Source organism: Maniola jurtina, chromosome 13 (genome assembly GCF_905333055.1).
Source record: "Maniola jurtina chromosome 13, ilManJurt1.1, whole genome shotgun sequence".
In the NCBI taxonomy this organism is placed as follows: domain Eukaryota; kingdom Metazoa; phylum Arthropoda; class Insecta; order Lepidoptera; family Nymphalidae; genus Maniola; species Maniola jurtina.
The window spans coordinates 56,603-78,621 of record NC_060041.1 but is presented as its reverse complement, the minus strand read 5'-3'; the positions used below and the strand labels follow the sequence as shown (position 1 = coordinate 78,621).

General features: G+C 44.1%; 2 protein-coding genes across 3 annotated transcripts; one reads left to right on the top strand and one right to left on the bottom strand.

Moving 5' to 3' along the window:
- Positions 1–366: 366 nt before the first annotated feature.
- Positions 367–5,632, bottom strand: LOC123871140 (TBC1 domain family member 22B). Of its 2 annotated transcripts, XM_045914752.1 has the most exons (6): positions 4,991–5,632; positions 3,826–3,927; positions 3,301–3,687; positions 2,709–2,975; positions 2,159–2,419; positions 367–1,924 (listed from the first exon to the last, which is right to left on the bottom strand). In XM_045914752.1, the coding sequence occupies exons 1-6, from the start codon at positions 5,513–5,515 to the stop codon at positions 1,772–1,774; spliced, it is 1,695 nt and encodes a 564-aa protein (XP_045770708.1). In that variant the 5' UTR covers positions 5,516–5,632; the 3' UTR covers positions 367–1,771. The 2 variants fall into 2 exon arrangements, with proteins under 2 accessions (XP_045770708.1, XP_045770709.1); XM_045914753.1 differs by lacking the exon at positions 3,301–3,687 and having other exon boundaries at positions 3,715–3,927; positions 4,991–5,627.
- A 1,455-nt stretch (positions 5,633–7,087) lies between these two features.
- On the top strand, positions 7,088–17,066 carry LOC123871139 (SANT and BTB domain regulator of class switch recombination). Its single transcript, XM_045914751.1, has 17 exons — positions 7,088–7,900; positions 8,117–8,202; positions 9,280–9,427; positions 9,521–9,611; positions 9,770–9,929; positions 10,022–10,135; positions 11,593–11,699; positions 11,787–11,951; positions 12,115–12,216; positions 12,350–12,491; positions 13,172–13,303; positions 13,510–13,657; positions 14,005–14,136; positions 15,019–15,167; positions 15,560–15,729; positions 15,907–16,070; positions 16,860–17,066. Exons 1-17 carry the CDS (start codon positions 7,483–7,485, stop codon positions 16,976–16,978), a joined length of 2,547 nt encoding a protein of 848 aa, XP_045770707.1. The 5' UTR covers positions 7,088–7,482; the 3' UTR covers positions 16,979–17,066.
- The last annotated feature ends 4,953 nt before the right edge of the window (positions 17,067–22,019 follow it).

The following is a 22,019-nucleotide window of genomic DNA, read 5'->3' as shown; positions in this document are numbered from 1 at the left end:
GTGTTTCACCGACTACAAACAGTAGGTTCCTTTGAGTGTTGCGCGATGCGGGGCGTGACGTCACGCGCGTCCCTGTCGGGCCCAACATCGGGGTTCGGTAAATGATTCGTGATTTCGCGAATTTGTGTGGCCGGCGGCGGCCGTGCCGTTCCGCACATTCACCGAATATACTTCAAAATATCCCCCGGGAACTCATCGCTCCTTGTGTGGGCCAAGTCGGTAGCATAGTTCCGCGAAGTCGCCCAGTTCAAGGTCCAGCTGTATGCTCTTGTATGTCAACGCTTACAGCATTATGCTGAGCTGGAACCTTCTTTCGGGGTTTTGACTTAAAATCTTCGCTTTCTTTCTTTCTCGAGAATTTTAATATTTTTAATTTAACTAAACTAAAATACCAAAAAAAAAAAAACGAACGAGCCTAGATTAAGGTGTACTGAATCTAATGGGACCAAAATTGTATAATTTTGAAAACGTTCGGGGGTGTAAAAACCGTTATCACCCGAAATAATATTTCAAGAATAAAATGTAGGCAAATGGACTTGCAACTCTCTTTATCGCACGATACGGAGAGGGCAGCCAAGCGGCGTGAAACAGAAAGCATTTTTGAAAAACCTCCTCGCGTTGCGTTTTGTCACTAGACGATAGTCTTAAGAATTGAACGTTTTTCTTTCTTATCCGGGATATATTCCAAATACCAGTCTGTTTTTATCTAGTGCTCTGGTCTACAAAGTTTGGTGTAAAATGTTCTCTTTTTATTTTGTCACAGAACCACACAGAACGTCGCGTCTGCCGGCCGGCTAATTTGCCAAAATTATTCAAAAATTCGCCAAACACAAAACATTCGCCGCACCCTGTAAGTGTGGCCAGTTGACTTGCCCAATGCTGAAACAAACCATTTGCCGATTGGGGCCGTAATCTAAGCTGCATTAAACGATAGGCCTGTCATTTGGCGGATATTCAATAATATAGCCACCAGACTTAAAAATAAGATTAGGTATCAGGCATTTTTAATTACTGGATCTTTGATACAAAATCACACTTTCTGCTCAAGCACGATTGACAAGTGACAACCACCATTAGTGCTAATACGTGTCAGTTTCAGTAGCCTCAGATACTCAATACTTTCATGAGAATCAATTAATTTAAAATATTACATACTCCACGTGACATCAGCCAATATAAGTCACAAAACTTTAACTCGAGTCAATCATCTTATTAATTATTTATTTTATTTACTGGTATAAAAATTTGTAACAATTTTCAACTGTTCAACAAACTAAATCAATCGCAACTACGTATGTTCTGCTTCTGCGTTAAGATTCGCTGATAGTAATTCATACTTAAATGTTTTTTATACAAATGAAGGGTAGGCAAAGCCGTTTGGGCTGTATGAAGGTCACTTCCTTTGTGAAATGTTAATAATAATTAATCAGACGCGCGACGTTTTTGAAGCGAAGCTTCTTGAGGGTCGTCCGGGAGGAGAGCTCCCTCGTGGCGCGCCATATCAGCGAGAGGAGTACGGGAGAACATGTTCTCGCTCTCTTATTGCCGATATGAGTGAGGTACCAGTATACTATCCAGGGTCAGGTTTCATAGATCCAGGATGAGGGATGTTCACTCGAAGAATCCTACGTCGACGGGGGGTACGTCATCGAACAGTGCACCGACATATTGTGTAAACCTGGTCGCGCACCGTCCAAGTACGGCGAGTACCCCCAGTAGGCGGCAGTCCGCGTCACGGCGCGTGCGCGGCGCGCGGCGAGCCGACGCGCGGTCAGCTGCTGGGCGCGGCGGGCGCGGGCCGCGTGAGGTGGCTGGGCGCGTCCGCGAAGGCGAACTTGAGGCGGTAGGCCTCCGCCACCAGCACGCCGATGTGCGAGTCCGTCCAGTTGTGCGTCGGCACGTTCTGCAGCAGCAGCATCAGCCCCTGCAACAGCGCACATCGCAGGTAATGCTCGCTTGCGCTGGACTCGGGTCAAAGGTCTTAAGTCAAATCAACACAGTATTGCTTATCCGAAAAATTAATAATGTTTATGTGTTGATACAAGTAAACATTCTTAACTTTTGCGTACACCCGAGAGAAGTGAAACTCGGTTTATATTAGTAACAAGCTAGTATTGTCCAGCAGATATTTTTTATAACACCATTTCCGGGAACCCACCTGGAAGTCCCTCTCCAGCACGAGGCGCTCGCGCCAGTGCAGCAGGAAGGCGGCGCAGACGTACAGCTGGAAGGTGGCGAAGCCGTCGGACTCGGCGAGGTAGGTGTCCCACAGGCGGATGCTGCAGGGCAGCGGGATCTCGCGCGTCAGCAGGTTGTTCATCCAGCGGAAGGAGAACTGCAGGTAGTCCACGCCGTGGCGCTGCAGGTGCTCGTGCAGCGGCCGGTCGATGCGCGCGATCAGCTCCTTCAACTGGTTCACCTGCAACGCACCAACGGTCCGGCGACTTCACTCACTGATATCGTAATGCTTTATTCTAAACCTATTTCAAAAAGGAGGAGGTCCTCAGTATATGAAAATGGTCATCATTTTCGAAATCAGCAACTTAAAGTAAAGAAATTTCATTTCAATAAAATTACAACAGCAAGTTGATGCAAATATTTAATTTTCTCCTTGGAGCTTTTTGAGTAGAAGTTGGTTTTAGTTTTTCATTGTTATCTGATTGTGCACAAAAATGAATGTAAGAGTAATATGAAGGTATCTGGCTCACCTTGTACTGTATGCCGAGCTGGGCGAAGATGTAGTTGTCCTGGATGCTGTCGAGGAACTTGGAGAGGCACCAGAAGGAGTCTGCCTCGATGATGTCGCGCTGGCGCGGCGCCAGGCTGTCCAGCGGGAAGTTGTCCAGCTCCTGCCCCGGCGCCGCCTCCTGCAGGAACACCATGAAGAACGGCGTCACCAGGTCGTTGATGCCCTGCACGTAGCCGGACGCGGGGTGCCGGATCGCCCAGATGTACAGGATGCGCTCGAACATCACCTGGGAATTCATAAATGTGGAGTTTGCAAACATCATTTCCAATCCACTCACCTACAATAATTTATACATTTTTTATTTTCTTTTATTTTAAACCATAATATGGATGGTGGATCTGGCGGTAGGTGTCCTCCTCGCGCTCGGCGTCGTAGTACTGGCGCACCAGGTGGCGGTAGTCGGCTCCACTCACCTGCACAGTGGGCTGCTGGAACAGCGCCACGAGCGGGCTCATGCGCGGGATGTCGATGTGGATCTGGCGGTAGGTGTCCTCCTCGCGCTCGGCGTCGTAGTACTGGCGCACCAGGTGGCGGTAGTCGGCTCCACTCACCTGCACAGTGGGCTGCTGGAACAGCGCCACGAGCGGGCTCATGCGCGGGATGTCGATGTGGATCTGGCGGTAGGTGTCCTCCTCGCGCTCGGCGTCGTAGTACTGGCGCACCAGGTGGCGGTAGTCGGCTCCACTCACCTGCACAGTGGGCTGCTGGAACAGCGCCACGAGCGGGCTCATGCGCGGGATGTCGATGTGGATCTGGCGGTAGGTGTCCTCCTCGCGCTCGGCGTCGTAGTACTGGCGCACCAGGTGGCGGTAGTCGGCTCCACTCACCTGCACAGTGGGCTGCTGGAACAGCGCCACGAGCGGGCTCATGCGCGGGATGTCGATGTGGATCTGGCGGTAGGTGTCCTCCTCGCGCTCGGCGTCGTAGTACTGGCGCACCAGGTGGCGGTAGTCGGCTCCACTCACCTGCACAGTGGGCTGCTGGAACAGCGCCACGAGCGGGCTCATGCGCGGGATGTCGATGTGGATCTGGCGGTAGGTGTCCTCCTCGCGCTCGGCGTCGTAGTACTGGCGCACCAGGTGGCGGTAGTCGGCGCGCTTGCGCTCCAGCGTGTCGGCGCGCCGCTCCGCGCTGGCGGGCAGGTAGCCGGCCAGCAGCCGCCACGTCACCGCTCGCGCCTGCAAACAAGGTGGTTGTAACATCCCAGCAAGCTGAGTATAGGATAGATGTGTAGTTGTACCAAAAAAATGTTGAGCCTCATGGCCTAAGAGCAGTGGGAGATATGAGGACTTAAAAAATTTGTTAAAAAAGTCCAATGTAACAACCCTGCAAATAGCTGATGGCAGAAATTACTTGTAAAAAACTCAAAGGTCCATTTGAATGTTTGTCAAGTAGCAGAGACAAGGAAAGAATCCATGGCACTAACTATTTGGTACCACATCATACCTCATTATTTGTTATGTCATCAAACATGCTGTAGAGTGTACACGTTGCACATGAGGAGCAGCGCCTGTGTGTTGCGCTTGTGCTTACGTTCACTCAGTGTTTGTTTGTGATGCATGACTTTTCACTTGCTCCACTTAAGTCCCAAGTGCAAAGATTTGTAAGAAGCTTTGCTTCATTGTAGAGCCTACAGTCCAGCCTGTGTGACTCACAGCAGCGCCATGTGGAACCTTGAGTGGGGTGGAGCTGGCCATACTCCAATACTAACATATGTCCAATCACTTGAACAGCCTCTAATACTACTTAAGTAAGTTACCTCTCCATATTTATTGGATAATTTGAGCATTTTGGAGACAACATCTTTCAAATGTGTGGAATTCTGTTGGAAAACACACAACTCTTGCAAAATATTACTATGCATAAGCATGTAGCTTCATTGTTTCAACATTTGAAGGGTGGGATGCTAAGACAATGTATGATCTTTTCACAGATATGATGGTTATTATAGAAACTACTAACTAGTACAAACTTGTACTAGTTACTACTTTCTACTACTTGTACTAGTTGTACTAACTAGTACAAGTAGTCCAATCTAAAGTTGTATCATGCCCATCTGTGCACGTCATAGGTACATACATAAACCCAGCTGAGATCTGTTTCTGTACATTGTACAGTCATACATTTCATGTTCATATTGAACTACTTGTTTTGTCTACTCTTTTTCTGCTTTGAGCTTCAATAATAAATCATTAGCGACTCATAATTAAACACCTAACTTCCAAACAAAACGAGACTTACTTTAGTGGGTATCCCCGACCAACTGAGTTGCTTGAGCTCGTCCAGGTCCAGCACGGCGCTGTCCAGCAGCTGCTGGAAGCGCTCCAACTTGCTCTCGCTGCTGTCGTCGCGCGACGCGAGCGCAGACAGGCGCACGGGCCGCGGCCGCCCCGGGTAGTGGCGCAGCGGGGCGCCCGCGCCGCCGCCCGCCTTGCGCGCCGCCGCCGCCTCCGCGCGCGGCTGCACCGCCTCGCCCGCCACTTTCACGTCGTTCCTGGTCGCGTTCCGGTGCGAGTTGATCACGTTCAGGGCCGCCGTCTGCGATATGGCCCTGGATATCCTGGCGTCCGAAATGCCGGACACGACGTCGTCGTCGCCGAGGTCCCAGGCGTCGTTGACGGACGCCTGGAACTGCTGGTAGGACGAGCCCGACATAACCTCGCTGTGCTCGACCGTGCGAGGCCTGCCCGGCACCCTCTGCGGAGTCCTCCAGAACGTTTCAGCCGCCGATCCGTTCTTGTCATGTTCGGCTCCAGCACTCTCCATAATAACATACAGCTAGAGACATATTAAATTACTTTTTTCAACAACACAAATACGAAACTCCGATATGACATATCACTAGACCAAAGACAAGATTTTTTTATTTAGTAAACGCAAACGTCAAACAAAATGACAATTTTGACCAAAGAGGTTTTTTTTTCTCTTTCGTCTGGCTTTACAAAGATCTAAGAGTATAATAAGATTAGCTAGGACTTCGTCTGTGTTGGTGTTAGCTGGCGTGCGTGCTTTGCCTTTTTGGAGTGTTTTTTTTGTTAAAACTGACTGGAAAGCATTTTAAGGAGGTGCCGTGCGTATGTCGGCAAGCGCTGGCACAGACTGCGTCCATAATGTTAAGCCAATGTTAAGTTTAGATGCCAAACGCCCGCCAGCTAACACCAACACAGACGAAGTCAGAACTCAGACCAAAGAGGTAGACATTAGGAATTGGCGATCGGCATAGACTAGACAAATGGTATTTTTTTAGTGCTGAGATTAATTAGAATTAGAATCTAACTAGGTAGTTACCTAGATATGATTTTTGATAAAATATTAATAAATTTTGGTGACCAAAGGTGCCACGTTTGGACGAGATTAGTCATCACATAATATAAAATCAAGAATCTGACAGAAAAGTACCTATTTAGGTTACGAATTTAGTGGCACGAATTAGTTTCTTTCTTTTTTCTCTCTCTCGTCTGGCTTTACAAAGATTAGCCAATGTCAAGTTTGTAGTTATTTGTAACAAATTAGTTAAACTATACAAGTATGGACCCTGTCTGTGCCGGCGCTCGCCGACATACGCACGGAACCCCCTTAGAGCGCTTTCCAGTTAGTTTTAACAAAAAAAAAACACTCCAATAATAAGACAGAGCACGCCGCCAGCTAACACCAACACAGACGAAGTCCCGAATTAGTTTCATGACATACCTACATGAAAGTAAGTTGGTTCGTAATTCTCTAGACATAGTTATCTGTGTTCGTAATGTAAATCATGAGGTGGATGTGACGGGTCTGCCCGCGAAATTCAAATTTTAGTTGGTTTTTCGCAATTTGTAAACTATACGACAAAGTAGGCTTATGGCATTCTATTTGCGACAGTAACAGTATCATCCGCACCTATTTATATAAAAATCTCTACTTGAAAGGGTCCAGTCTAAGAAATTAGCTCTAGTATTGACTGTAATGTAACTCACAAATTATTATGATATTAGAGCTAATTTCTTAAACTGGACCTTAACAAGTAAAGATTTTTAAATAAACACGTGGAAATAATACTGCCATTGCAACTAGAATGCCTTAAGCCTATTTTGTCGTATTAGTTTAAAAATTGCGAAAAACCAAATAAAATTTGAATTTCGCAGGCAGGCCCGTCGCTTGCCCCTTTAAGTAATTTACTACCTGCGCGGCGCCTGTGCCTTGTAAAATTTACCTCAATAAATTATTGCCTGTTAATAAATATTTAATATGCCAAATATAGCATGGCCCGCTTATATGCTCATCTTGTAATCAATTGTAATAACCCATGGTAATAGCTACCTAGGTACCTATTGAAAGTTGATGAATGAAAAACAGCGATTTAAAGGAATTGAATGATGAAAAAAGTTGTTGACAGATTTCAATCTGACAATAAACCATATTATAAATGCGGCATGCGTAAATCCGCTTATTTTTGTATATAAAAATACCTAGTTACCTAATTCTAAATTAAATAGGTTGTTAAAGATTATAAAGCGATTACCTACCTCATGGCGATATAATAAACATTAAATTCAATTTAAGTTCGTTGTATCTCCTAATCATTTATTATTATTTATATATCTACAAAATCCTAGGTACTAACTAATATTACCTATCTACCTACTTTATTGTGATAGCAAATCGTTTCTAGGGGAAGGGAAACTGTTAGATCGATACGCATCCATGTACGAATCATTAATTAAAATAGTCGGAATAAATATTTTTTTACAAAAATGGCAAGTCCGAATTCCGAAACTGATCTAACTTCCATGTTCATACAAAGAGGTGACAGCAAAAGGGTCAACAGTCCGACGACAACATTCGAATCTGCATCCAGGAGAAGTTCTCTCGTGAAACCGACTCTACCCGCCGAGGTGATCACCGTAAAAGATTTCTTCGACTTCATGAAAACCGCCTACCAAGTGTACGAGCACTTGGAAGGCCAGGAAGACGAGGGATCCAAGATAGACTGGGAGGAGTTGACGAAGCTGACCGTGCTGAACCACGTGATCGAGCAGCAGGAGCGCGAGCTGCTGCAGCAGGCGGCGCTGGGCGCGCGCGCCGCGCTGTGCAGCAAGAGCGACGCGGCGCTGGAGCGGCGCGGCGGCGAGCGGCGCGCCGGCGAGCGGTACAGCTGCAGCGACATCGAGGGCGAGTGTCCATACACTATTTATAATTTTATGCTCTAATCGATCAAATACAACGTTGTAATATTTGCAAATTACAACGTTGTGTTTGAAATAAGGCACCATCTTCATGTACGTATGGTACGATTTCGATTAAAAAAAAATTTGCAAATGTGAATTTTGAAATTTTTATTTCAATGTTTAAGCGAGTAATTCCTGTAGTTGCCACTCGCAGGTAAAGTTGTTGGACGCTCGCTGCCCCCGGAGGCGCGCGTGGAGATGCTCGGCGTGTGGACGGAGGCCAACCTCAACTGCAAGCTCAACGACGTAAGTACTGTAATGTATTTCAATGTTGAAGCGAGTAATTCCTGTAGTTGCAACTCGCAGGTAAAGTTGTTGGACGCTCGCTGCCCCCGGAGGCGCGCGTGGAGATGCTCGGCGTGTGGACGGAGGCCAACCTCAACTGCAAGCTCAACGACGTAAGTACTGTAATGTATTTCAATGTTGAAGCGAGTAATTCCTGTAGTTGCAACTCGCAGGTAAAGTTGTTGGACGCTCGCTGCCCCCGGAGGCGCGCGTGGAGATGCTCGGCGTGTGGACGGAGGCCAACCTCAACTGCAAGCTCAACGACGTAAGTACTGTAATGTATTTCAATGTTGAAGCGAGTAATTCCTGTAGTTGCAACTCGCAGGTAAAGTTGTTGGACGCTCGCTGCCCCCGGAGGCGCGCGTGGAGATGCTCGGCGTGTGGACGGAGGCCAACCTCAACTGCAAGCTCAACGACGTAAGTACTGTAATGTATTTCAATGTTGAAGCGAGTAATTCCTGTAGTTGCAACTCGCAGGTAAAGTTGTTGGACGCTCGCTGCCCCCGGAGGCGCGCGTGGAGATGCTCGGCGTGTGGACGGAGGCCAACCTCAACTGCAAGCTCAACGACGTAAGTACCACGTATCCACGGAGTTGGTATAGGGCTCTCTCTGTTACGTTATGCCGTACAAATGATTTAAACACAAAAACTCAGTGGGTGTTAACTAGTTTGAGTGGCCAGCCAATCAAATTGTTTTCAAGAAACAATCGAAATTCAATTCGATAATATAGTTATTTAGTTTCATTTGTGATTGGTTGGTGAGTCAAAATGATTTACGGCCAGTGAGTGTTTAGTCTTTGTCATTTGTATGGGAACGGTACGGGATACACAGCAGAGAGGCCATATATAGGCTCTAAGAGAAATTGGTATGGACCAACTTCTCCTCGTGGATAGAGTAGGTAATGCGTAGTTGGAGCTTGTTTAAGTCAGGCCTGTCAATAGATACATATATCTGGTCTCAAGATATTTCTAGCAACCTATATCTACCTACCTAAATACCTACTTAGTTAGACCTAAAAATAGGTTGTTCTACTTTTAGGTAATAAACGAAGGGATACTAGATTCCATCCTCCCCTACCTAGTGGGCTACAAGAAGCCGACCAAAACGACGAGTGTGTACGCGCCCATCATCAAGAAGACGCCGTCCAGCTCCTCCGCCGACGTCAAGAAACCCGCCAGCTTCGGAGGTATGGCCATGTTGGAGGCACTAGCTCATCAAATTATTGCATCATCATAACACAACAAAGAGTAAATTGCCACCTTATTAATCGTTTTTAAAGGGTTCGTCAATGAAAAAGAATCAAAAGATCGTCTCGGCAGACGCAAGTCGTCGGTCGCGGCCGGCCAGGAGCGCGCCAACCAGAAACAAGAGTAAGACTTCGGGAATGTTAAAAATGCACCCACAAATTACAATCACAGAATACTTTTATTTGTAGCTGCTTACTTTCGCATTATGAAGTATATATTCCCGGCGCGTGGCGCGATTCCCGGTATCGGAACGTCTTTCCAGTGATTTGTTGGTATTTTAGCGGGGACGTAGAGATCCACGTGTGTGACGAGGTGAAGGGGCTGAAGAAGGAGTTCCGCTGCGCGCAGAAGCTGCTGGTGTCCAAGATGGGCTACTTCGCGGACGTGACGGCCGGCCAGCGCCTCGAGGACATGGACATCTCCGTGCACTGCGACATACAGGCAACGCTCATCGCTTTACACTACTACCACTTTGTGAAATAAAAATGTTTGTAGGCACCTATAATAATATGTGTAAAAGTCTGTTTGAACAGATCTTCGAGTGGCTGATGCGCTGGGTGAAGCGCGACAGCATCCTGGTGGCGGACTGGCCGCTGCTGGACGCGCACAACGTCGTGCCCATCCTCGTCTCCGCCTCCTTCCTGCAGGTGAGGCAGGCGGGCGATCCCACACCAAGGCGTTCCGGCTAACAATATACATACTTTATGGCCCTACCTCATAAACTATAACATACAAGTGTCAACTACCTTTGTATTTAACAAATATTTACCAAATACTCCTCGGTAGGTATATTTAACATTCTTATAGGGTAATTAGGTATACTAATTATTCCGCAAGCGGTCTAGGTATTAATTATTATTTGAAACTTAATGTTTGATCTCCAATGACAGTTTTCATTTATTTTGTACAGACCACATCCTATCTATCATTTCCTTTAGTCTGTGTAATCGAACAGTACAGGAGTTCTTAACGCGGGCTGCATTTAAATTGTAGGGTTAATAAAACCCTACAGTTTAAATGCGGCCCGCGTTAATAATAAATTATTATTTCTCACAAAGTATCCTTCGTAATTAGGTATATTTAATACTAGCTGATGCCCGCAGCTTCTCCCGCGTGGATTTAGGGTCTGAAATCCCGTGGGAACTTTTGATTTCCCAGGACAAAAGTAGCCTATCCGTAATAGCCCGTCCCCGGGATGCAACGTGTTTCTGTACCACGTAAAAACATTTAAACGGATGATCCTTTAAAAATTCCTGAGGGATCACCAGGATTTAGGAATGCAATTCCTTACAGCATCAGGGTTGAGGAGTTGGGTCCTCGAGGTCAACGACAAAGTCGTCACTTGGTACAGACACCTTCAATATCAATCAATTTATAACCGACAGTTTCTAAATCCCATCAGTATTGATGGTGAGGTCCCCTGCAGCATGAGGATTGAGGAGTTGGAATCCAATTTTTTATGAAACAATGTCACAAAGTTCCTCTATCGATTAAAAAAAAAATTACGCAAATCGGTTCAGAAATCTCGGAGATTTCGGTGTACATAGGTAGAAAAACACAACTCCCTTTTAGAAAGTCGGTTAAAAAAGTAGCCTATGTTACTCCCTGGTCAATCCTCTACTTGTCTGTGAAAATCCCGTGAAAATCGGTTCGCCGTTCCGAAGATCACCCTTTTCAAACAGACAGACAGATAGACAGACAGACAGACAAAAATTTTAAAAACGTGTGATTCGGTGTTGGTATCGTTCAAATAACCATAATTGAGCTTAATATGAGGTAGTTATTTCGATATTACAGACAGACACTCCAATTTTATTTATTAGTAGTAAGTATAGATATAGATTATGAATGCGAAAGTGTGCCTGTCTGTCGGTCTGTCTGTCTATTGATCGAAAATTTCTAAAACGTAAATCGTAAAAAACGTAAATCCACGCGAACTAAGTCGCGGGTATCATCTATTGCTTGCTAAAGTAATGGTACGTGCTGGCAGCTACTCGCACATAATATGCGAGACTTTATCGAGCATGTTTCAGCAAGTATTTTGGGTTTGTTGGCCCCAGCATAACAAGTAGGTATTTTAATTAGTTCTCGGGTGTCCCGTCAGATGGAGCCGCTGTTGCACGACTGCCTGAGCTACTGCCACGCGCACATGAACGATATCGTCAACACTTCCACTAACCTGGCCTGTTTGAGCGACGCTTTGTTGACCAGGTATTACAGAATCTCATAACTAGAAAGCATTACAAACCACGACAATGTTCGAAAGGCATTTTTCGATTGGTTCATGAATATTTGCAGACTGGCAGCGATGTACACCAACGCGGAGCTCGAGGCGATCCGCGACCGCAAGGACAAGATCCAGTCCCGGCTCTACTGCAAGATGATCCTGTCGCTCGCCGAGCCCGTGCCCGAGACCCTGCGCGGCCACCACGCCACGCTCGCCACGCTCTTCAAGTGCAGCAAGTAACCGAGAGCTTGTCGCACTATCACTATACGTTCGCTACTGTTTATAAACTTACTGAACCTTCACCTTTCGTAGGAATCAACTGCAAAAATATTTGTTTCATAATAAGTACATTGATCGCTAAGGTTTTCGTTGTATGTAGATAAAATGAAATGATTACAGATGCAACAAGCTCCTCGGGCGGCACATCGCGGAGCAGGTGCCGTGCCAGCCCGCCAGCATGCGCATCGACCGGCGCGGCAACGTCGTCTCCTCGCACACCAGGTACGCGAACCGAGAGCACACTCAGCTCCCTCCTATGACGACATCGTCCACCTCAAGCACTTCAAGATTATCATTTTACCGATTTACTATAATGAATAATAATCTAATAAATTTTATTTATATTTGATGAAAGGGATGCATCGTGGAGCCTGAACGAGTACATCGCGTGGCTGTACGGCGAGCAGCGCTCGTGGCGGCGCGTGTACTGGCGCCTGTGGGCCGACTGCCACTTCCTGCGCTGCCAGCTATGCGACTCCTTCTTCCCGGCCTACCAGGTGCCTCGCGCGTCTGCCCAACAGGCGCACTCACCGTCAAATCTTCCTGAGCCCTAGTACACTTGGCGACCATAACTTTCCTTCAACAGAATCTTAGTATGCTCTGGCACACTTCTTCTTCTTCTTCTTTGTCGTTACACTCTTGGCAGAGCGGTCGTGGTCATCATGAAGTGACGTTTTGGGGGGCAGATGTTACACGCCTCACGAGCATTCGCCACTTCTCCCTGCTGGTTGATATTCTGGTACATTCGTGCACGGCACACTAGGTACCACTATATGTAAATGTCACTTTTTTTATTCATTCACATACAAATTAGCCCTTGACTGCGATTGCAGTCTAAGGTGAAAGCGGGCTAACATGAAAGGGGTATGGGCTAACATGAACAGCAGTTTTCTTAAACCCATACCCCTTTGGTTTTTACAGGGTATCGTACCGGAACGCTAAATCACTGAGCGGTACGGCTTAGCCGGTAGGGTGGTAACTAGCCACGGCCGAAGCCTCCCACCAGACCAGGAGAAATTTAGAAATTCCAAACTTGAAAATTCCAAACTTGGTTCATGAAAATGTCAAAAGACCTACTCTTGGCCGTTACTCAGTTCTAGTAGAATGTCAGATTTCCGACATGAAGCGTGAACCGAGATAATACCACTTGGTCGAGTGAAGTCATCCGTGTGTGCAGATGGAGTGGTGTTCGCACCACGAGCAGGGCCCGCACATGTTCGCGCGCGAGGGCCGCGCGCCGCTCGCCGCCGGCCGCCACGCCTGCTGCGGCGAGCGCGCCTACCGCTTCGAGACCCTCACCAGGAACACGGTAACCAGCTAACCTCTCGAAACAAACTAAACAAACATATGACTTAAAAATAGAGACAATAGACGTCTTGAAAAAATAGCTCTGACCTTAAACCTGTGCAATGTACGATTTGCCGCTCGTTTAGGGACGGCAACAGGGACGGTGTTCCCGCGTGTTACGTAACCTGTGTGAACCAGCTGCGGCTAATGAGTCCTGTGCCTCCTCAGGGTTGCCAGTTCCGCGAGCACCTGCCGGACGAGCGGCTGGCGGGCGACGCGGCCGTGCTGGCGCTGTACGGCAGCTTCCGCGACGTCATCGCCATGCGCCCGCCGCAGCTCATGCTCCCCGAGCGGCTCACCAAGCTCGTGCCCAGAGGTCTAGCTTGATATCTAAATCGACTACTTCACAGCTGAACGTTTCAAATTCGCCATCGAGCCGAATAAATACAAATTATTATCTAAACTAAAATATGTATGGAATATAGGTACACAATAAGTCTATAAACCGAACGCTATTTTTCCAGTCGTATATTTCAGGCCATGCTCATCATATTGAATTTGTCGTGAGGTGAATGATATTCAGACCGCTAAAACAAACACGATTCCTCATTTGATTGAATATTTTGGCAGCCAAGAGAAAGCCAAGAAATCACATACGTAGCTGCTTTAAAAAACTACATACTTACCCTCTCATAGTCTGCTAATGAATGTTCTTTCGAACAGAGTCGGGCGACGAGTCGGGCGGCCGGCTGCAGTGCAAGGAGGTGTTCTGGTGGGAGGGCATCCTGCTGGCGCCGCCGCGGCCGCCGCTCGGCCTGCTCGGGAAGCTCTACACCAGCAATAACAAGTTCAACCGTGAGACGCCGCGCCATCCTACGCCCACTGTTGACAGGAGTCGAGACGATGTGCTAGCGATTTGTTTCATCTCAATTTTTGAAAGCAATGAAGTAAACATCATTATGATTGAGCAATTGAATATTACCACAAACTATAGGACTTAATCGCTCAATAAGTAGGACAACTTGCATAGTCAAAGATCCATGCTTTGTTTCACTATTAAAACGCATAATCGCAGTCGATTGAAGTAAATGTATGATAAGAAATAAATATACTTATGCTCTTTTGAATATTTTTTCCAATTATTATGAATTAACGTGGTTTATCGTTAGCACGTCGTCTCTTCCACCGACTAGCGGCTGTGTAAAATTAAAGTTCAATAGAAAACCGCTGTAAATACGCTCTCCACATTGGCAAAATGTATGTAAACGCTATTCTAATTATGAATACGAGGTCTTTCTTCACGGCGCAGTATTTCTCCTTTAGAACTAGGTGGGTTGGTAGGCATTTTTTCGTTTAATTTACAAGCTGCTTCTAGTTTTGACTACAAAGAATTATCGGAAATCTGTTTTTACGTTCTCGTAATCTGAGATTACGTTTTCAGATAGGAGTAGTGCGCAATTTTGTTTAAATTACATAACTATGGAGCAAATTTTAAGCTCGTGAAAAAATACCTCGTCGATTAATCGGCTTACAAAAAATTTGAACATGGAGATCGGAAATATTTCCCAGTAAGTAGCACAGCGGTTCATCGTTTGATAAATAAGGAGAAAGCTTCGCCAGCAACTGTCAGCGTTTGCCACTAACATACTACCTAGCTGCAAATGATGCCTTAGATAGCCTTAGCTACAACGTACTCGCGTCAAAACATGCATCCCGTGAAAATGGACACATGCACAGCGAACGCGCGGCCTGGCTCACCTGTATTGGGTACGACTCGCACGTCCGCGCAGTCGCTGGCCGGCAACGGCCCGAGTGGCGTTTGTGCGTCCCCCGAGACGCGCGAGGGCAGGCCGAAGCCGGCCAAAGAAGAGTCTCCGAAAAATAAGGTGAGTCCGGCTCGAAGGACCAAGTTAAAATGCTCATTTACGCTTATCAGAAACTTTAGTTTAGCTCAATTAAAAGTTCAAGTAAGCAGTACTAATATGATTGGCTAGTTTAGCTTTACTTTGCTTCAGTTCGCAATTTTCGGTTCAGAGACGCGTATGAAAACAATAATTCAAATCTCAGTACGTAAAGTTGGTTAACGCAGTAGTTGTAAATGTACCGTTTGGACCTTTGGTTTTCTTATCACTTCACGAATTAGTGTACTTAAAAGCTCGTTTAGCCTGGCACAGTAGACTCGCTTGTGGCACGTCGAGTGGATCGTGCGCACTAGTCGAGCACTGGCAGCGTGTCAGTCGTGCGAGGTCATATTGAAGATGTGGGCTTGTGTGCCAAGCAAGGTGCCGGCGGCGCGGAGGGCGGCGAGGGCGGCGAGGGCGCGGGCAGCGAGGCGCCCTCCGACTCCGAGCGCAGTGACCAGAGCTCCGACAGCGGCGCCAGCGACGAGGACGCGCCGCGCCCGTCGCGCGCGCGCGCCCGCCCGCCGCCGCCGCCCGCCAGGACCATGTGAGACTCGCCTTCTTCATCGCTTATTTGAAGGATTTTGCGATGCCCAAGTCTAATAAAAGTCTGGTGAAATTAATAAATTCTTTATTTAAGTACAATACTTATAATTCTTTCAAACGTTAACAACTTATTCCTTCCTTAATATAAGAAATGCATTGTAACATGTGTGACGTGCAGGGCGCGGCGCGGCGGGCGCGTGTCGGGGCGCGTGTGGCTGAGCACGCAGTCGGCGCGCAGCAACCAGGACGGGCAGCGGCGCTTCGAGGAGCGCGCCGCCACGCACATGCGCGCCGCGCTTGCTCGCCGCCACCACCACGCGTCCAAGACGCGCGCGAATCCCGGTACCCTACCCACTAGCTGAACACGTAACGACTAACGAAGTTAATAATGTCAAAAAGTCTACAAACTAGAAGCGAGCGTCATTACTGTAATTTTACTGAGCTGCGTGAATGACACTTCCCATCTCGTATCTACTAGCTGATCCGCGCGGCTATACATATTTACATATACCTAATATATATAGCCTAGTTACTTCTGGATAAAGAAGCTTTCTAATGCTGAAGGATTATTAAAATCGGTTCAGTAATTTCCAAACAAACAAACAAATCTTTCCTCTTTTTATTAATATTAACCTAGATAAAGTAAATATTATAGATTCAACCGCAAAGTGGTAGACATATATTTATGCCAACAGTTACAGAATTTATCGATTATAAACAAACAAATAATTTAGTTTAAAAATATTTTCAAAATAAATAAGTACTTAATTAGTTTTATTTAAGTATTAAAAATAATAGAACTGTAAAACGTTATAAAAGTCGAGAGCAAAATTACTAGCAAGCCATCGGTTGAGGCCCCCTGACTCGACCGATTCCTATTTGCTCATTGCTGCGTGAGAACTACTCAGACTCGAGGGTAAAATAGACGAAAACTCGCGGTCAGTGAATGCGTGGTTCCTATAGCTACCTACCGGTCATCGTGAGTTGACGCGTGAGGATATGTTGCCACCATGCTTTGTTCGCGTTACTCTTCAAGTGATGCAATGGTGCCAACATACAACTCGCACGTCAAGTTACGACACGGTTAGCGTCAGAGAGATGTAATGGTTGTTGCGGTCCTCCCTGTGGCAGGCGGCGTGTTCGTGCGGCTGGAGGCGGAGTGGCGCGAGCGGCACGGCGCGGGCGCGGGCGGCGCGGCGCGGCGCGGCGTCGGCGCCGCGCGTCGCAACGCGCCGCTCAAGTACAAGTGAACCCACGCAATACACCCACTGTGCTACTTACCATACCTGAGTTTTCATTCAATCTTTCCCTACGGTTTATTTATTTGTTTAAACGACAAATCTATACAATATTATAAAGAGGTGAAGTTAGCGTGCAAGTCTGTCTGTAGGAACTTGTTTTGCCATTGATAGTTAATATAATTTATAAGTCTATGCTGGAACTACTGAACAGACTTTAGAAATTGTTTCACCAACAGAAATTAGACAGGTACATTATTCCTGATTTCCAGCGAGATAGGCTATAGTATTTTTGTCTTCAAAAAAATGAAGATCTCATTACATTACATTAGATAGGTATACATATAATAAAATTGTAGAAAAGTGGTGTCTGTACAATGAAAATATGTAAAATAAAAAAAAGTTGAAAAAACTATAACCCGACTACGGAAAAAATGAGACAACTTGAACCCGACTTGGTATAAGTAAAATAAACTTAAAAGAAAGAAACAAAATAGGTGCTTAGTGCTATCATCGTCTTCATCGTCTTGAGTAAGATTCAATATAAATGCCGTGGTCGTGCGTTGTCGACAGCGTATTTCTTATCCTTGATTGATTTAATTTATTATCTACCAAATTAGAATACTTTCTTTTTGCTGTCGACAACGCACGACCACGGCATTTATATTGAATCTTACTCAAGACGATGAAGACGATGATAGCACTAAGCACCTATCTTGTTTCTTTCTTTTAAGTTTATTTTACTTATACCAAGTCGGGTTCAAGTTGTCTCATTTTTTCCGTAGTCGGGGTTTTTTTCAACTTTTTTTTATTTGAAACTTTTCCGTTTTAATAAGTCTATGATGCGACGACTAACCGGTGTCGTGAATGGCCAATAGGTGGCGCTGTATGAGAAATAATAATTCTAATAAAAAGTGGTTTCTGTTGCTTGGTATATTTTAATAATAACAATATTTATATTTATGAACTCAGAATTTTCTCCTCTTTCGTTGGACATCTCACTCGACAAAATAGCAATTAAAAATTTTTTAAGACCCTCACTTTTTTTGATGTAACATCCGTCTGGCCAATTTTTTTCGTATAAAATATAGCCTATGTCACCCGGGCCTTTACAACGAATCGATTGACACCTCATTTATCAAAATCGGCCCAGTAGTTTAGGCGCTACGGTGGAACACACAGAATCTGGATACAAACATACATACATACATAGACTGCTAAAATCATAACCCTTCCTTTCGGCTTTGCCGTAGTCGGGTAATAAAAAAGTTATGTCAATTGTTGCAGAAGTATAGGGACAGATTTGAATAATAGACACTTTCCAATTTCACTTCACTGTATTTTTGAGAATCGTTTTCGCTTACAATTATTATTTCTCAATACCCGTCTTTATTCGATACCTTCGCTATTTCTATCAGTTTGACAGATATATTTTTAAGGTAGGTAGGTACTAGTTTTCGGGTAGCTATTTGACAAATTACCACAGAGGTAAACCAAGGTGATGTAATAGACAATTAACGTAACAATTATATCAGCTAAATGTAAAATACGACACAATATGTATTGATCTAAATAGTTAATAACTAAATGTGATTTATAATCCATTCCCGCCAATTATTTATAAATAATAATAATTAATCTGATATAGGTCTAGATGTCTATGACTCATGATATAAGGCAGCATCTTGAGGTAGTTGTTAACACTCGGCCATCCTGGAAAGGCCGTGCCCCACGGCCCGCAGATAACATCCCGGCTTTAGCATCTTCGGCCACCTGGCAAAAGAAAAACACCGAACAGTAATATGCACTTAAGAGGTTACCTAAAAAAATGCTTGGTCAATCTGTTTCGCCACCAAGTGATCAACATTAAAAGGCTAAATAATAATAGTGTCTCACTTAGTCAACCATGGTCATGTAGACATTAATAATTTAAATTAGAAATATGTACATATGATATAATATTCAATAGATTCATTTTAGTTATTACCTACTTCATATTAAAATTGTTATTGATTTTCTTCTTTTTTTAATGACTTGCTATAAGATTTAGGTATTAAATAAAAATAACTTTTGATTACCAGTGGGTATGTGATTAACATAGACGAAATATAAGTAACAGATTTCGTTGTAGCTTCCTACTATCCAAAATTGTATGTACTTAAATGACTATCAAGATAAGTTCTATACAGCTGACGTCATGACTCATGAGACAATTTTATTAAGAAGCTAAAATTGATTTAGAATTATGATTGGCTCAGCACTTATTAGTTGCTTATTGTGGTACACGGGAAAAGCTAGGTATCAAATTGTAACATCTCGCAGGTTTCGGTGGTATCTTTCGAGGTCGCTAACATAATATTATTATCATGTTAGTAACTAGGTAAGTATCTGACTTTCGATGCTTTAGCTTTTTTTCCTATTATACAGATGAATTTGCCACGGGGATGACACCTATAAACCTGGAAAGCAAAACAGTTTCCATATTTATACGAAATTTCATTTCTAGCCTTTTTCTTTTAATCCGTACTAAACGTTTATTGAATTTCATACTCATTTTTCTCTAATGTATATGTAATTTTCAATTACTTGATATTTTTATAATTGTAATTTTATACCTAGATATTAACAGGTCGGCAGAGGGTTTTGTTTTAGCAGAGTTTATTTTTGGTACTTTTAAATCATGTTGTACGTACGTAGTATATCCCACCAAAAACATTTCATGTAAAAAGTTAGCCAAGACTCACAAGTTCATAATGTTTTCACTGTTAAAAAGTTATGAGATCTCTAGTAGAGCCAAGCCCCTAGCTGAGCTTAGATTTGTGCTGGCCATGGGACCTATCCCAAGTCCAAAGTAATATAGCTCTTAAATGTTCTTGACTATATCACATTTATAACAATAAATAACAAATCACTCTACTTACAAGCTCTGATTCTACAAACCCTACATCTTGGTAAAAAAAAAGACGGCTTGGCCGTTTAATAACTTTAACGTTTAATATGTTATGTCATGTAATAGTTTTACGAACATTAAACGGCCAAGCCGTACTTTTTTTACCAAGATATAGGGTTTGTAGAATCAGAGCTTGTAAGTAGAGTGATTTGTTATTTATTGTTATAAATGTGATATAGTCAAGAACATTTAAGAGCTATATTACTTTGGACTTGGGATAGGTCCCATGGCCAGCACAAATCTAAGCTCAGCTAGGGGCTTGGCTCTACTAGAGATCTCATAACTTTTTAACAGTGAAAACATTATGAACTTGTGAGTCTTGGCTAACTTTTTACATGAAATGTTTTTGGTGGGATTTCATTTCTTTTTGGCAGGTGCCCTAAATTTTTTTTGGATCTATTTCTTGTAGGTACATCATTTTCATGGCCCACTCTCTATCGTTACCTCTTTTTTTAAAAGCTTTTATTCAACTTGCAATGTACTCGTATGTCAAGTATGTTTGTTCGGGTGGAATCTTGCAACTCAATTTTGAAGCAGATATACCAAATTTCAGTCTTTTAGGACTTCAGGAAACACAGATACTTGGTACGTTTGATAAATCTGCCACGGACATCTTATCCTGTAAACTTTAGTATTCGAGCAACAGATTTTACAGATATGCATCTCATATACGAGGGGATGAAGGGGGACTCGATTTCTTAATTTATCTGTTGTTCATAATGCTTGAAATTCCTACTTAATGCCAAATTTCAGTCTTCTAGGACTTCAGAAAGTACCCTAGAATTTGTGACTAGAGGTTTTGAATGTCGATAAATCTGAAACTATAAAAGCTAGACAATTGATACTCAGTGCGTTTAATGAATCTGCCAAGGACATCTTATCCTGAAAATATCAGCATTCTAGCGATAGAATTTAAAGATTTGCTTTTCCCATAAGAGGCGTAGAGGGGGGGGGGGGGGGAATTTTCCAATTTCTTAATTTTCCTGTAGTTTGTATGCAATTTCTAGTCTACATACCAAATTTCAGCCTTCTAGGACTTCGGGAAGTATCCTAGAATTACAGACTAGAAGATTTGACTGTCAATAAATCTGAAACTATAAAAGCTAGACAATTGATACTCAATGCGTTTAATCAATCTGCCAAAGACATCTTATCCTGAAAATATCAGCATTCTAGCGACAGAATTTACAGATTTGCTTTTCTCGTAAGAGGCGTAGACGGGGGGAAAATTCCAATTTCTCAATTTTCCTGTAGTTTGTATGCAATTTCTAGTCTACATACCAAATTTCAGCCTTCTAGGACTTCGGGAAGTACCCTAGAATTACAGACTAGAAGTTTTGACTGTCAATAAATCTGAAACTATAAAAGCTAGACAATTGATACTCAATGCGTTTAATCAATTTGCCAAGGACATCTTATCCTGAAAATATCAGCATTCTACCGACAGAATTTACAGATTTGCTTTTCCCATAAGAGTCGTAGAGGGGGGGCATTGCCAATTTCTTAATTTTCCTGTAGTTTGTATGCAATTTCTAGTCTACATACCAAATTTCAGCCTTCTAGGACTTCGGGAAGTACCCTAGAATTACAGACTAGAAGTTTTGACTGTCAATAAATCTGAAACTATAAAAGCTAGACAATTGATACTCAATGCGTTTAATCAATTTGCCAAGGACATCTTATCCTGAAAATATCAGCATTCTACCGACAGAATTTACAGATTTGCTTTTCCCATAAGAGTCGTAGAGGGGGGGCATTGCCAATTTCTTAATTTTCCTGTAGTTTGTATGCAATTTCTAGTCTACATACCAAATTTCAGCCTTCTAGGACTTCGGGAAGTACCCTAGAATTACAGACTATGAATTGTGATGATCATCAGTGAGGGACGAAAACGGCGTATTTTAGGTATCAATAAATCTGTAACCATAAAAGCTAGATATTTGATACTTAGTATATTTGGTAAATTTGCTGAGGACACCTTATACTGAAAATTTCAGCTTTCTAGCGTCATCCAGACCGAAGTTATGACGGGTCGAAAATACGGCGAAACACTTCGAGAAAAAGGTACTACGTAGCGCCCCGGCCGCCGTTTGGCTCGTCTTG

Coding starts and splice junctions, on each gene's coding strand:
- LOC123871140 (XM_045914752.1), bottom strand. CDS start 5,515: ATGGAGAGTGCTGGAGCCGAACATGACAAGAACGGATCGGCGGCTGAA. Junction 3,928..4,990: donor GGTCGGGGATACCCACTAAA/GTAAGTCTCGTT, acceptor CCTTGTTTGCAG/GCGCGAGCGGTGACGTGGCG. Junction 1,925..2,158: donor TGCTGGAGAGGGACTTCCAG/GTGGGTTCCCGG, acceptor GCGCTGTTGCAG/GGGCTGATGCTGCTGCTGCA.
- LOC123871139 (XM_045914751.1), top strand. CDS start 7,483: ATGGCAAGTCCGAATTCCGAAACTGATCTAACTTCCATGTTCATACAA. Junction 10,136..11,592: donor TCTCCGCCTCCTTCCTGCAG/GTGAGGCAGGCG, acceptor GTGTCCCGTCAG/ATGGAGCCGCTGTTGCACGA. Junction 11,700..11,786: donor AGCGACGCTTTGTTGACCAG/GTATTACAGAAT, acceptor GAATATTTGCAG/ACTGGCAGCGATGTACACCA.